The following is a 15,672-nucleotide window of genomic DNA, read 5'->3' as shown; positions in this document are numbered from 1 at the left end:
GCTAAAAAAGCTACTGATAAATAGTAAACATGATTCCAAAAACTAAAGAACACGGGCCAAGTAGAAAGCCTACCAGTCCGACGCTTGAAAAAAATACATCTCAATTCTCATTCTTGTCAAATGCAGACCGCAATATGCTCAAGCTACAAATCTACAAGCAGGTTGTAATTTTCGTTGAAACTAGTGATACACTTTACAGTAAAATTGATACAAAAATGGGAAACAAAGAATAATCACCACACTTACCATACTTTCACCATGCCAATGCGAGACAACAGCTCCAAATAATTCTCTTCTTCAGAAGCCAAATTTGAGAAGCAAACTTCATTTCAGGTACCACCATCCAGGTTCTGACGGCCAGGTCAAAGTTCTCATTCTCTCCCCCATTCACATTGATTAACAAAGAACAACCGACCAAAAGCACGAGCTAGTCCTACTATATGCAGCTTAACTCTCAACCTCAGTGTCCAGCTTCAGGGAGCCATCTTTCATGAGGTTAATGCTTAGGCTTTTGAACCTCTCTCTTGAATAATGACGAGACGCCTTTCTCCAATCCGTCCCAGCTTTCATCATAGCAACAAACTCCTCATAGCTTATACGGCCATCCTGACAAGTATATGGCAAGGATAACGGATTAAAAATTTTGTGATAGCTAAGGTGGACTGCAGAGAGTAATAACACGCACCTTATCTGTGTCAACTTCATGCATAATATCATTCAATACTTCATTATCAGTTTCACCATTGTCATCCATCAAGGCTTCTCGAAGTTCATCCATTTCGATGTATCCGTTACCATCTATGTCAAAGTATTTAAATGCACGGTGGAAATGTTCATCATTTTCCATTCTCTGCAAATGAATTGTGACCGCAATAAACTCCCCGTAGTCCAATGTGCCATTGCCATCTACATCACCCTAAAATGCAACAAATTAGATATATTAGCCGGGTGATTCCAACTGAAATGTCTTGGAGTAGAGCAAGATTGCAAAAGAAAACTGTGACCCCAAATTTCAACAATAAGTGAGCAAAGACATGGTTGTTTAGTATTGAATTGGCACCAAGGAGGAAACGGTTCTACTTGAAGAAGTCCATGCTTCCTTTGTTGAAGTAAGGACAAATGATCTCTCAAAGTGGGACTAGATTCCTTTGCATAGTTCCAGAAGTTTCCAAAACATTTGTAGCATTTGATCAAGTGGACAGACAGAGACATCACATCTCAAAGACCTTAAAAATTAAATCCCAGTTGAACAGGTAACTGTTAGGAGGAAAGATAAAGAAGAATAGGGCTGGAATACTTACTACTTCCATGAGCATTTGCATCTCAGGTTCACCTAGCTGGGACCCAACCTTCTGAAGACCAGCTTTCAGTTCTTCGAATGTTATCTTTCCATTGTTGTCAGTGTCCATCAGTTTAAACATGTCTCTTATGACCTCTACTTCTTCAACAGACAAGTGCTCTGCAATCACCTGAAATACTCATCGACGAAATTTAAGACAAGTCCTTCAGCTGCTGGTAGAATTGGAAAAGAATAGGGAAACAAATTTAGGAATGATGCTGTCAGATGCTTACTCGAACTGCCTTTTTCTTGAATCTGTTCATCACAGAGAATTGTTTGAGCCTTGCACGCACAATATCACCCAATGGGACATTTGAAGCTTTCTTTGCATTTTGGATCCAGGAATGCTCTACAGACAAAGAGAGGGGAGGATGTTAGAATGATATCTACTGTGATATTTACTGAAAAAGACTTGAAAGGCTTATGTACCCACTCACATTATTTAACACTCTAAACATATTAAGCAGTAAGAAGAACATAGATCAGGGAGAAGATGACAACATTTCTTGAAATTTAGTACTTGTTTCAGCAACTTCACAAATTTGAAAATTCCTTTTCTTCCTATTGCTGTAGCCATCAAACTCACAGCCATCAGACTACCAATATGTGACAGCTATGTGACTGCGATTCATCATGTCTTCACACAAATTGCAAACAGAAAGTGTTCAGGGCTCTAGGTCAAAGTTTTAAAACTCACTGGCAAGTCAAGCCCTTTGAATTGACTACCTGTATACTTCACTCTTAACCGCTACCCATGATGGTAATTCTCAAACAATTTCAAGCAGTGGCACTTCAATACACTTTTCATTAGTGGGAAGTTCAAAGTGCAAGTATCCATCCATGAGAATACATTTCGTCGAAGTGCACGAATATTCCTACCTAGACAGAATTAAATTCAAAGTGAACGTATATTCCAAGCCAGATCACATCAGACAGAACAGGAAGGAGAGCAGACATGTTCGTCCACACTGGGAGACAGGTATCACCATTAAAGAGGACTCTGACAGAAATTCTAAATGCAACATCTAACAGCAGTAAGTAACATCCATTATCTGCCGCAGAAGAGTCACGGGTCATGACACCATGCCTGCCACTGTGACTAAGAACACGAACACCCATTGGAACTCGAGGGCATGAAAGAGTAATAAAGAACCCTACTTACCAAGCACCTGCTGAGCAGTCAGTCTGCGCCGCGGGTCTGGCTCCAGCATCTGCCGAACAAGACACTTTGCACTCTCTGACACCTTCGGCCATGGATCCCTTTTAAAATCTATCACACCGCGAAGAATTGCCTGAGCGACCCCCTGCTCGGTCTCTATATCAACGAGAACAAACAAGAAAATCAGTAGGGGGATGAATTCAGCAGCCAAACACTGGAAACAGATGGGGAACAATTCAGTCATCCGAGAATCTATACCAGCCCAGAATGGCGGGACCCCGCATAGTAGGATGTATAGAATCACCCCAGCACTCCAGATATCGACCTCCGGCCCATAGTTCCTCTTCAGAACTTCCGGCGCCATGTAGTAAGGACTCCCCACTATCTCCGAAAACCGCTCCCCTGCCGAAAAATTTATATCTAATTTCATAAAAGGAGTTCGCAAAATCCAAGAGAGGTAAAAGGGAAAAAGAAAATCGACGCTAAAATATCAAATCCAGGCCACGAGATGAAACCGAGACCTAGCCGGAAAAACACAGAGAGCCCGAAATCAATGGCCTTGAGGGATGCATTTTCGCGCTTATTCGCGAACAAAAAGTTCTCCGGCTTCAAATCTCTATGCATGACTCCATGGTCATGACACATCCGTACGACCTCCGCCACAGTACGGGCCACCGCGGCGGCGGCGCGCTCACTGTAGTGCCCCCGAGCCACAATCCGGTCGAAAAGCTCCCCTCCCTCACACAACTCCATAACAAGGTGCACGGCCTCGACGTCCTCGTACGTGGCCCTTAGACGCACGATGTTCGGGTGATCCGGCAAAGACGACATGATTGCCACCTCCCTGCGGACGTCCTCTATGTCAACAGCCGTACGCAGCTTCTTCTTCGAAATAGATTTACAAGCCAAGGCTTCCTTCGTCTCCCTGTCGGTACACAAATACGTAACTCCAAACTCCCCGCGGCCAAGTTCCCGCCCGAGGATGTACTTGTCGCCAATTCGGCTCCGGTGAGAGAAAGGAACGACGTCTTTGAGGACCCGGATTGGAGCCGGAAAGCGTACAGGATCCTCGGAAAAAGGGTTTGGCCGGCGCTCCTTGCGGTGGTGCCTGCGGCGGCGCTTCTTCTTCCCTCGCTGCTGCGACTGGCCATCGTTGCCGGACGATGGTCTCACACAGCAATTCCCCATGAATCACAGCCGCTGTCGCTGTCGCTGCCGCTGCCGCTAATGCTTCCTATTCAAACTAAAAACTCTTACCCTTCTTTCTGTGCTCACAAAGATGCCGAAGCTTGGCCGGTGACATGGTCTGTAGCCAAGAGGAAGAAGATGAAGATAGTCTTTTCGATTTTCAACTATCCATATTCCATCCTGGGGAGCACACGCGCTACAGGCCACTACAACTGTATACTTCTCACGAACTGTTCTTCTGAATTGACAAAAATACCCAATAATATTGATAGACTTCCAGACCAAACTAAATTAATGGTCTTAATCTATTGACCGCTGAGATTGTGACTCAACAAATCCAAATCACGAGAAAGTGACAAATGGGATCAATCGGACCTTTCGATCTTACAAATCTTTAGACCCATTCAACCGCCTACTCATTTGTAGCTCTGGTTGGGTCCATTGTTCCGGTCCGGCTCTAACCGATTTTTGTGTTTTCCGAAGTCGTATCCAGTTCGAGCTATATCAGCCGTCGATTGATCAATTGTGATTAATGACGGGGAGAAGGGCAACAAGAACGGTCAAAGGCCTTTAATTATGTCTTTTTCTGTTTTTTTTCTGACAAACAACGCCAGTCTACTTTGTTAACTATAATTTAATCGCACAAATTTTGTCCGTTCGGTGACCGGAGACGGACGTCAGTTTCACCCGAAGTTACGAACTTGCCCTCATAGTTCCCTTTTATTGCAATCTTTGTAGTTCACTCAATCAATGGTTACATTATTTTCATAAGAATAAACTGTAATCGAATACGAAATAGCCATTTTTTCATAATAAAAATTTAAAATATTATTACCATTTTGGAACATTTAATTTTTTACAATATTTTATACTGGCATTACATTAATTAAAATTAATTAATCAGTGCCACGGAATCTTATCCAATGGCATTATTGTTATTTAAGAGATAACACTGTCCCTTTTGATTCACCCAGCACTGGAGGACTTTCTAAACCGGTACCGAGGTAAATTCGTCTCTGTTGGTCAAGTCGTCGAAAAAGCTTCTGACAGCGAAGCAGAAACTGGTTGATCCACTCCCTGTCTACACTTGCCACGTGTCGTGTTTCTGTTGTCTGCGACGTCGGCCTTCATGATATCATTCTCGTAAATACTGGGTTTATTAGGGGGCTGTACTAAAAGTAAGGAAATGTAATTATTTTGAAATAAGGACGTGATTTAAATATCATTAATAAGGCGCAAAACGGTTATGCGTGTCGGCATTGCTTCAGCCACAATTTGGTTCCTCGAAATTTAATTTCTTTGTGTTTGCCTTTTTAGTTTTGTAATTTTAACTAAGGCCTTGATTTATTTTTAATTATTTTTGGGTCATTTTATTGCATAATTTTAAAAATAAATAAATAGTTTATGATTATTATTAATACGGTCATTCGTGGAGAAAGATAATTCGTCTGTTTGTTCAAGACAAGAGAATTTCTCCGTGCCGACGGCAGATTAGGTGAGTCTCTACGAGGCAGACGAAGCAGACGGCGTCAACGTGGCGCTCTTGACTCCATTGTTACTCGAAGACTGAATTCCGGAGAAGCAGAAATAGAGAAGAAAGAGAAGAAAAACTCAAAAACCTCATTCGTCAGGTCTTCTGCAGACCTGCTTTTACGTTTCTCTTTTCCTACTTTATTGATAGATTTGATTATTCTACGCGTATTCTAGGGTTCCAGACATTCAACCACGCGTTGCTCGACTGTGTCTTTGCTTTTCTCATTCTGGTGTCTTCTCTTCTCCAAACAAAGAAAAACAAAAACAAAATCCTACCTCTTTAATGGATTAGATCACCTGCTTAGAGGTACAGAGGAGAATTGGGGATTAAAATGCTAAAGGAAAAAAAAAAAAAAAAAAAGAGGGTGGGAAGAGAGAAGGCAAAAGGAAATTGAATGATTAAAAAGAGGAAAAAGATAGTGATGAGTTTGATCCAGTGGTTGCAGGTGCATGGTCTCTTACGACAAAATAAAGAAGAATTTAGAGACACTTTTAAAGTCAAAAAGGTCTTTAGGGGAAGAGATGAAATCAATCGGGGTAACTATCAAGATTTCCACACTTGGCAATTCCAGGCTGAAGCATCTGATTCTCTCCCCTGTTATAGTGCTCAAATTTCCTTCTGGTTGTCAACCCATGTTTATTTTCATGGGAGACTAGACATGATGGAGTGGGTAGTTTTTAGGTTCGTCTGTCTTCTTTTTCTTTCTTCCCAGTATCGAAGTTCCAATTGCCAACGTAATAAAATTGACCTCTAACCATATCTCTCAATATATTTCTAGAATCCCTCACCTCAGCTAATTGACCATGAACCAGAAACATCAACTCTCTTCTCCAATCTTAATCTCCCTTGCTTGCATCACTTATATACGTGTTGGATATTGAGGTGGACGACACAATTTGATTCTTATATTTGTAGTCCTGATTGGAAAACTCGATAACTCATCAGATCTTAGTTTGCGGATTAAACCCGGATTTGACTAAAGCACAGGTCGAAAACCAGTACGAATCACACTCCCGTATTATATATTGTAGAATTGCAATAAACAATCCAGTTGAAACAGAGAATAAAGAGTGATGAGATGAGTTGCAGGCAATGATGGGTTGAGACATTCAGTGTCCAACGACGCCAAACTGTATGCCGTGTTCCTCCAGGTGATGACTAGTGTAATGTGACAAATGACTTGATGTGCTTTATATGCTTGGACAAGACGATCCCGTTCTGAGGCAGAAAACCAATTCGCCAAGAGGCAGAAAAACCTGATTTTCCGCTGTAAATACTCTGTTATAAAATCAATATAAATTCAATGTAAATCTTCACCATCTCACATCTTAGTCGCCCTTCACCAATAACTGCAATATAAAACCAGTGGAATGGAACCGGGGTTGCAGCCTCAAATTATTAGAGTTTAGAGACTTAATATTTCGAATTGAACAGGACTCCTTTGGATCATTGAGTCAATGCCAAGTTGGCCTCGTCACCTTTCTAAAATTGTCTACCCACTCTAATGATTGAATGAACTCATTCTAAACTCCTAAACCACCGTTTCAGTAGTTTGATTTGTATTCTGTCCAAAGTGGGGCATTCGATCTTGAAGAATGTTACTGAAAATTGAAATCCTTTTAGGGAAAGAAAGCTATATACCTTTTCAATGATTTCGTTTTCTTGTAATGATACATGCAGCACTTTAATGTCACATTTTGTTGACTCCGGATATTTAGTGCCTTTATCCATGTGAAAGCTTTTTAACTTGGACAATACAGCCTTCAATGACCTGCTTGCTGAATTTGATTAATGTCCAGAAGATTTGATTTGCTCCACACGCCAGGACACATGGCATAAGCAGATGTTAAACAGAGTGCTTACTAAAACATCTCCTGCTCTCCCTGTGGTGCCTATACTAAAATGGGCAATCATGGATGCTTGAGACTCTTCAATAACTGCTTCACCTGGAACGCGAAAGCTTAAGCTCAAAAAAGATGGCAGGACCTCCATGAATAATGACAGCACAAGTTGCAGCATGTTAGATACAGGAAAACTCAAAGACGATGTGAACCCATCAAATTTGATCTTACTTTACTTGTAGCACTGGTTTTTTTTACCATCTCAAACATTCATGAATGGTCAAAACTCTTAAGGAATTAGCTTTACACCAACAATAATAAGTTCCTAGATTGCAAAAATGAAATGGTATTTTAGAGATTTAAGGCCTGGCTATCCACTAAAGCACTTTGAATTGTCCTCCTTTTATCTCAGGTAATAGAGCATTTATACGATGGGGACGAACAATAAGGCACTTCACTTAGTTCTTTAACATTTTTCTTGGGATAACTAACTGCTTTACTACTCTAAGGCCTGTTTGGAACCCACGGAAAAGAAAGCAAAAGGAGAGATCATTTGGCAGCAGAGAATCATTGAGAGAAAAGAAAATAAGAGAAAGAAAATCACTTTCTCTCTTAGTTAATAAATTTTCTCTCACAAAATGATGGAATTTGGGGAAAAAAGAAAAGAAACAGAAAATTGAGAGAAAATTTTAATCATCAAAATTTTAAAATTTCCTAACTTTCATTTCTTTTCTTTTTTCCACATGTATTTAAACAAGAGAAACTGTATTTCTCTTCCATTTTCTCTCATTTTCTATGGGCATCCAAACAAGAGAAAAGAAACCACTTTTCTTTTCTTTTCTCTTTCTTTTTCTTTTCTCTTCCTTTACTTTTCTCTCCACTTTATGTGTTCCAAACACAAATGATTAATGATTGGAGCAACAATTTTCGTTAGTCAAATTTAAGGAGTCTGGATAATGGTTGGAAGTTACCTGAGTTCTGGCATTTGAAAACTTTCATAATTTTGGACTTCCAACCAAAGCTTTACAGAGAAAAATTACACCTCTACAGCTTCTCGTGATCGGAAATGGAAACAATAAAGACTTACATATGCTAAGAATATGGACCATCGGATAGATTAATGTAGCTGAAATGCCATGGCAGTAAGCCTACCAGGTCTCTATACAGCATAAAAGAGGAAATTGATGTGTACATTTTATTCAGGCATACTGCCACTAAATTCTGGCTACTCTTAACTGTTTTCATGTTCTAAATAAGAAAAAATATGAAAGAACTTTCGAAATTCAAAAGGCAAAACTGAAAGAGTAGCATCCACCGTCCAAGGTCATGGTTATCAGGTACTAGGCAATGTTTCTTAAATTAGGAGGTTGACTAACTGCCATTGAATCTGACCACACTTCTGAAATAGTGGCCAAAGAGCAAGTTCCTGCTTAGTGAAACTGAGAAGACCGATTTTCACTACATGCTAGCTGTCCAAATCCAAATATAAATTCAACATGTCATATGACTGCAGAGCCCATTAAACTTCAAGTAAAATTCTTTCCATTCGCCAGCAAAGTCATTGGTCTCATACCTCAAAATTTCTCTTCCTCTCTCTGGCATACATCAGCTGCAAGTTTCCCAATACTTGTCCCAGCAATGTAACCACCAGTCCAGGCATTCTGAAAGGAAAAAAAAAAAAAAAGACTTGGTCCAAAGAAGTGCTTTTTTCTTTTAAAAAGTACCACGGTAACTGTTATCATAAGAATAATGGGTAATTTAAGGAGATTCTGGAGACATTACAATGAGACATATGAAATGATTGCATAACTATATTTTGGAGTGAACTAATAAGAATTATGATAGAACCCTTTGATGGGCGGTTAAAAAATGCCTGTACATATGCTATATGGTGAAATGTATCAAGCCACAGAATGAGTCCAGGGGGAGGACCTGAGGGGCATTGGTGATGCTATATAACCTTTTATGGCTTCCCTCCTCTGTATTTGCAATTAGAACTTATATAAAGAGTTGCTTAGTTTAAAAAATTGAGAGTTTTTGAATTTCACTCCGAGAATGTAAGGTTATAAAATGAATCACAAAAACATGCAGGGTTTCAAAGTATAAATCCAGTTGACTCTACATTTGACCCGTTTGGTACCTAATAGAAAACTTGAGGTGATCCCTCCACGAGACTCTTTCCAAAGATAGTTTTGCAGCCACTTGCCCCTTGAATAATGTTGTCAGGTCACCACATTGTGACAAAGATAAATGGTTGTCAAAATTTGAAGCTGGTATTGTTTTAACTAAAAGCATCATGTGCTTAGGTCCACCCACCAAGCCAGAAGTTTAATATAGGCAATGTTATGTTAATTAGTGAGCACATGCTGAGTTTTACACTGTCCTGCCTTCAAGGTTTGGGTAGCTACCACTAGTCATTATGGTTAGAAGAACTAGTATTATGAATTTTAGGAGAACACAAGGAGAACCCTCTCTCATTCCTCTGTTCCCTGTCCCCGTGCTTTCTACTCAAACTTTGACACAAATTGTGCCAGTACCAGATAGTGTTCCACCTAAGAGAACTCAATTATACGTTATAGTCTGAACTGACCTACTGACTAAATGAGCATTTTCTCTGAATGTTAGAAGCAATTTTTCACAACCAAACACTCTGGATGATCAGATGTCTAGACATGAATTTTGGAGGTTGGATGTGATATAATGTTTTCATCCTGGCTGCAAAGAATACACTATTGTTTTTTTTGGGCAGTTGGAAGCTGATTCTCGTTCACATTTTTGCCCACTTATCTCCATGCATAGAAACTTTTCATAAGAAAAGGCTCATATATACAGTACTTCCAACATAAGACGTACCTGAAGGTTGAATCCTCCAGTTACCCCATCAATATTTAAAACCTATACATTTAAATTTAGGTCTCAGCACATGTTAATCTGCCAAGTTAAGGTAGAACTTTTCCAAAAAAGTCAAGAAAGATCCTACCTCTCCCGCAAAGAACAATCGAGGTTTTATCTTGCTTTCCATGGATTTTAGTGTGACCTTCACATGAAATACAAGGAATTATGTTAGACTCAAGGACAGGTGGAAAGAAGAAAAGACAAAAGAAGAAACAGAAAAAACAGAGAGACTCGATGCAAATGTGAAAAAAAAAAAAACCTCTGAGAGTGGAACCCCGCCTGCTGTTACAAATTCATCCTTGAATTTTCCCTTCATTTGACAACAAGAAAAGGAACGTAGTATAAGTGACATTTGAATTTCAGTAATTTTAAGTTCGAGATTTTATCTTTTAATCCAAAAAATCTGACCAAATACTTTTACCTTTCCTGTCACCTCAAAGGGACATTTTTTCAACAAAGTAGCTAGAGAACTTATGGCATTACTTGAGATTGAAGCCCATGCAACACCATGATCTAATCCCTGATAGTTGAAACATGAGAAGGAATGCTTCATTTGATGAAAGTTGAAGATTAAGACAAAAAAATGGCTTGATAATATATGGAGGGGTCCAAACCTCATGTTCCAGAAGATACTTCCAAAATCTTTTCACCAAGCCAAGCAGTGGAGGAAACGAGCTGAGCAACTTCTGCTTCTGTAATAAACCCAATTTTGTTACTTCCATAGCAATTCATGAAATGGAAAAGAGGCATGAGAAATTTTCAACTTGAATTCCTCTAATAGCAGAACAGACCAGTGGAGCATGAAATTAAGTTCCCAACCAGAACACATTGAAATAATTTGTCAAATCCTTATCCAAATCAGAGTTTAAACAATTTGTTCTAAAAGAAAAGCAAGTTAGATAATTGAAATACTTTATGCTGAAACAAACCCCAAACTGATCCTTGTGATGGAAAAAAAACTGCTTCACATCATCTATATGAAAATCTGGCACAAAATCAACCAACAAAGTTCCTGCACGTGACAATAATTGATTGGCACTTTTAAGAGAAGAAATAATATAATACAACTAGGTTTTGCATCCTCATACTCAGCCCTCAAAACCATTAAAATATCTGGTTTATCAGCAGCAGTAACGAATATCATCCCCACTGCGTGTTGTTTGCATCATTTTGAATGCAGATATGTGCACAGAATCATAACTGAAGTGGTTATACCTCTGTAGTTCATTCCACATAGATCACGAGCACCCCAAGCAGATAAACGGAGAACCACAGGTCCACTGAGTCCCCAATGTGTCACTAACATGGGCCCCACCTAAATGTTCAAAGTCCTCAATTAAAAATGAACAAAAAAGAAATACATTAAAAAAAAAAATTATCAGAGTCATGTTGACAAATACACATGCCTGTGTCATCTGAGGGATATGGCGATAGGTATCTTCCACTTCCAGCTTTGCCTTAACTTTTGGAAATGTGACCTGATAAGTAGAGTATAATTAAATTAGAAGATAAAGAATTGCCCAGACCTCCTCAAGGTGTTTACCAGCAACCTCAAATATGATTTTGGGATGAAGGTTCTTATAAATGCCAAACATACTTACCCCAGCCAATTCTGCTAATTGAGCATCATCAACTTTAAAAGTAAATAGACTTGGAATTGGATCAACAATTGAATGACCAAGTTGACGTGCAATAGCATAACCCTGCCAACAAACTGAAGCTGGTTCATAGGGCAGCTTCATGCGTGTAGAGCTACAATGGACTCCAGAAACTGAATCTAGGTTTATTTCACAACAGGCAATGTACAAATTTAAAAACAAAACTAGACGCTGTAGAACAAACTTCCATTCATAGGTCACCTGCTGGCTACTCCCACTAGCAACTAACAAATAGTCAGCTCCTATGTTTTCCACCAAGTCAACCGAGCGTTTCTCAATCTTGAGAATGAATTTCCCACTGACAGTAGTTGATGCATTGGTCACAGTTTTCCCCGCCTGCAACAAGACTGATAAAGAAATTGTTTCAAACATACCCTTGCAGAATTAAAAGCCATGGGACAAAGATGTGTTGGACCCATGAAATACCAAGGGAAGTCACCCCCATAACATTTACCAATAAAGTGAACACCTTTTCCCCGACCACAACCATGAGTTATGATTTCAACCCTGAAACTTCTAAACTGCTACTCAAATAAACTTAGACTTGTGCTTTATGTAAATGATTCCCACAAACATCCTAATAAAGTACCAAGCACAACAACAGGAAACATATTACAGAAAGCAAGTATATAAAGTGAGAAGCATCAAAGACGTGTTTAATACATAGAATTTACCGCCAATTTTTTTTGCTTCATGAAGAAGGCAATCGATTATAGAAGCAGAGTTGTTGGTGACCGGAAAAACCCTTCCATCATCTTCAACCTATGGAGAAAGATGACAAAGAAAACTCTTGTGAAACAATACCATCAGTAACCAATGACTCAAATGAAGAATCGAATAGTTACTATAGAGCTAATATCTGAATATTTGCGTAGAGTGAACAGTTAGCAATCTTATCAATTGCCTCTGGTTGTACATTATCAACAATATATTCATCAGGCAGCTAGTTAGATAGCATTTTCTTGGACTGCACCTTAGCCTTGCTTGGGTCCCACAACTGGTGAGTCCAGGTTGCTCACAAAAATGTCTGACCCTATTCCCCAACTAATTCTTTTTCAATTCAGAAAGGAAATTTCTGAGATATGTAAGTTCCAGAAACGACCTTAAGCTCGATGCCGTGGTCAGAAAACCAAGACATTGTATCTAATGGACCATGCATGCTGAAAAATGATCCTCGTAGTTCTTTATGACCCCTAGGGTAATGTTCGGCCAAAACCTACATCAACGAAAACAAGATGAACCGAATATGGGTAAGAATATTTGCATACAAACATTCAGTTACTCTAAATTTCAGAGCAGATTGCGAGATAGTACCATTTTATCCACATAATGACCATTTGTAACATTGCAACGTCCACCCCCAGAAATTCTGACCTGAAGATTAAACAAAATCTCATACAAACCCAGAAAGAAAAAAATACAAAGAGAACAAAGAGCATTTTATAACGGTCATGGAGTAAAAATACTGTATTTTTAAAGGAAGGAAAGAAGAAGGCAGTCCAAGAATGGCATAACGCCACCAATTAGCTGTAGTCAGAACTCGTGAAATCAGAGTAAGTTTGACCTTGGATAAGAATTTGCCCTTCTCAACAACCAGCACTCCCAAATGAGGCGCTACTTCTTTAGCTCTAATTGCTCCATAAACTCCAGCTGCGCCACCGCCAACCACCAACAGAAGTTGCTCACCGGCCTACATGACAGAAGAACATGAAAAGACAAACCAAAACGCAGATGTAAAAATGTGCTTGCTCACTTGCTCTGAGAGAGAGAACCTGCTGAGAACTACGGATAGGCGTCGTGCAAACTCTCCGATTGCAGAGGCAGAGAAAGCTTCGGGTCTCTCTTCCAAAGGAGCCTCCGGTGTGGAGAAAGAGCCGCAACGGGAGCTTAATGTCACTCAGCATTGTGTGCAGGGAGGCGTAAGAGGAAAACTGCATTTGTTGATTTTCGTTTACTGGATCACGTAGCTTGCTCGGTAGTCAATGGTCTGTGAGTCGATGAGGCAGTGGGGACTCTATGGAATGCGTGCTCCGTGTTTCATTGAGATTTTGCTGAACCTGGCTCTGATTGTTTTGTGTGGATTCAAATTTATATGGTTCATGAATTAATATTTGGGCTAATAATCTCTTTCAGTCATACAAAAATTGGAATGAATCTTCAACTCCCATTTAAATAAGTTTCATTCACCATTCTTGCAAGGAGTGGTCACAATGCTACTACTCTGAACCAGCTTTAAACTATACAATACACCCTGAATACAAAAAAACCAAACAACTGCTCTATATGCATTTGTTCACAGTTGTGAACTCAACCTCGTTGGAAATAACTGCCATGAAAGAGAAAAGAAGAGATAGTAGACCGAAACATGCTAGTTTACAGGCCTCCGGATGACTGAAAACGGATACAGATATTACCATGGAAATCTAAGCTTCCGATGCAACATTATTGCACTGTGTTAATCAATTGAATTACACGCACATAACTTTTGGTTTTCAATGATATGGTAGTGTAAAAGAGTCAGCATTGCTAGAATTTGAGCTCTTCGAGGGTGAGCTTCATCCCCTGCAACAAATTCGTTCACCTTCTCATCCACCTCGATTGCACTGCAGCCTGGCGCCTTTTTAACTCCACGACTCCCCATCATCATTCGCGCCCTTCTTGCTTCTTCTCGCCTGCTCGCACCTAAATAAACATTTGACAACTGAACATAAATGCCATCTTCTTCTTCTGCTTCACCGGCCTCTTCGAGATGTACAAGCTCCTCTGCTGCGATCTCAGCAAGCTCAATATTCCCACAAATTCTAGCACCGCTCAGTAATGTACCCCACACAGATGCAAGAGGCTTCATGGGCATTTCTTGTATAAGCATAAAAGCCTCCTCCAAGTGACCAGCTCTACAGAGGAGATCTATCATGCAACTATAGTGCTCATGTTTTGGTCTGATGCCATATTGCTTCTCCATACTGTGCAGTAAATGGTAACCCTCTTTCCGGAGGCCAGCATGGCTACATGCAGTCAAAACGGCGAGAAGAACAACCCCGTCAGGCTGGAGCACATCCTCTTCCTGCATCCTACCCAAACAATGTAATGCCTCTTTTGCAAACCCATGCATTGCAAATGCACCAATTATGGCAGCCCAAGAGAAGACATTCCGTTCAGCCATTTCTTCAAACGATTCAATAGCTTTATCAATGTATCCACATTTCGCGTACATATCGACGAGCGAAGTACCAATAAAAACATCTGTAACCAAACCATTCTCTCTTATATAGTCATGAATCCATTGCCCCTGCCGGAGCGCACCGAGATGCGCACAAACTGTTATCCCTGTAGCAACGCAAAATTTATCAGGGCCCACCTCCGAAAGCAACATATTCCGAAAGAGAGTCAACGCCTTAGAAGCAAAACCAGATCGCAGATACCCGTTCATAAGAACATTCCACATGACAGCATCTCGTTTGTCTATTTCGTCGAACATCTGATGCGCTTCCTCCAGTAGATGACACCCCGCATAGACTCTTACAAGACCCGTCTGGACAAAATTGTCGCAGGTGTCCAATCCATTCTTTGAAACCAAGGAATGAAGTTGACGACCGAATATCAAGGACGGTATGTTAGCACATGCGGCCAGAGCGAAAGCAAAAGTGTGGTGATCGGCGGTGATGTTAGGTTCCGCGAGCATGAGACGGAAAAAGGAAAGAGCGTGCTCCGGCTGGGGACCGCGAGAGTGGGCCCGAATGAGGGTATTGTAGATGAAGGCGTTGGGGGCTTGAGGGGAGTGCTGGAAGAGGATTGAGGCGTACGGGAGGCTGCCGGAGGTGGAGAGAGCGCAAAAGACGATAAGCTTGCTGAGAGCGTAATTGTTATGGTGGAAGCCGTGTACTACGAATACTGCGTGGATAGATTTGAGCTGTCGCATGTTGGAGCAGCGCTGGACCAGAGACATACACCATCTCCATCCTTGGAGGCTGCTGCCGCCGGCAGCACCAGGAGTGATCATGAACACGCATTTTAATTATTCGCGTCAGAGTCCAGCGATGTTGAATTTATTAGTTAGT

At 40.4% G+C, this 15,672-nt stretch overlaps 3 protein-coding genes across 3 annotated transcripts; all 3 read right to left on the bottom strand.

The window, feature by feature from the left end:
* Window positions 1–84: 84 nt before the first annotated feature.
* Window positions 85–3,850, bottom strand: LOC137945214 (calcium-dependent protein kinase 10-like). Its single transcript, XM_068790991.1, has 7 exons — window positions 3,020–3,850; window positions 2,757–2,900; window positions 2,502–2,654; window positions 1,573–1,688; window positions 1,302–1,469; window positions 686–916; window positions 85–606 (listed from the first exon to the last, which is right to left on the bottom strand). The coding sequence occupies exons 1-7, from the start codon at window positions 3,684–3,686 to the stop codon at window positions 448–450; spliced, it is 1,638 nt and encodes a 545-aa protein (XP_068647092.1). The 5' UTR covers window positions 3,687–3,850; the 3' UTR covers window positions 85–447.
* A 2,462-nt stretch (window positions 3,851–6,312) lies between these two features.
* LOC137946746 (uncharacterized) lies at window positions 6,313–13,551 on the bottom strand. Its single transcript, XM_068793056.1, has 18 exons — window positions 13,387–13,551; window positions 13,179–13,304; window positions 12,929–12,988; window positions 12,717–12,830; window positions 12,289–12,376; window positions 11,816–11,961; window positions 11,558–11,659; window positions 11,363–11,434; window positions 11,172–11,271; window positions 10,886–10,968; window positions 10,571–10,648; window positions 10,378–10,476; window positions 10,216–10,266; window positions 10,042–10,098; window positions 9,915–9,956; window positions 8,635–8,722; window positions 6,862–7,166; window positions 6,313–6,476 (listed from the first exon to the last, which is right to left on the bottom strand). The coding sequence occupies exons 1-16, from the start codon at window positions 13,549–13,551 to the stop codon at window positions 8,636–8,638; spliced, it is 1,470 nt and encodes a 489-aa protein (XP_068649157.1). The 3' UTR covers window positions 6,313–6,476; window positions 6,862–7,166; window position 8,635.
* Window positions 13,552–13,770: 219 nt separating this feature from the next.
* LOC137946253 (putative pentatricopeptide repeat-containing protein At3g28640) lies at window positions 13,771–15,614 on the bottom strand. Its single transcript, XM_068792477.1, has one exon. The coding sequence runs from the start codon at window positions 15,612–15,614 to the stop codon at window positions 14,070–14,072; it is 1,545 nt and encodes a 514-aa protein (XP_068648578.1). The 3' UTR covers window positions 13,771–14,069.
* Between the last annotated feature and the right edge of the window lie 58 nt (window positions 15,615–15,672).

This window comes from Aristolochia californica, unplaced genomic scaffold (assembly GCF_029961685.1).
Source record: "Aristolochia californica isolate CCGP_79_NKW_82.1479 unplaced genomic scaffold, dmAriCali1.0.hap1 SCAF_12, whole genome shotgun sequence".
NCBI classification, from domain to species: Eukaryota; Viridiplantae; Streptophyta; class Magnoliopsida; order Piperales; family Aristolochiaceae; genus Aristolochia; species Aristolochia californica.
This window is presented reverse-complemented; position numbering and strand designations above follow the sequence as displayed.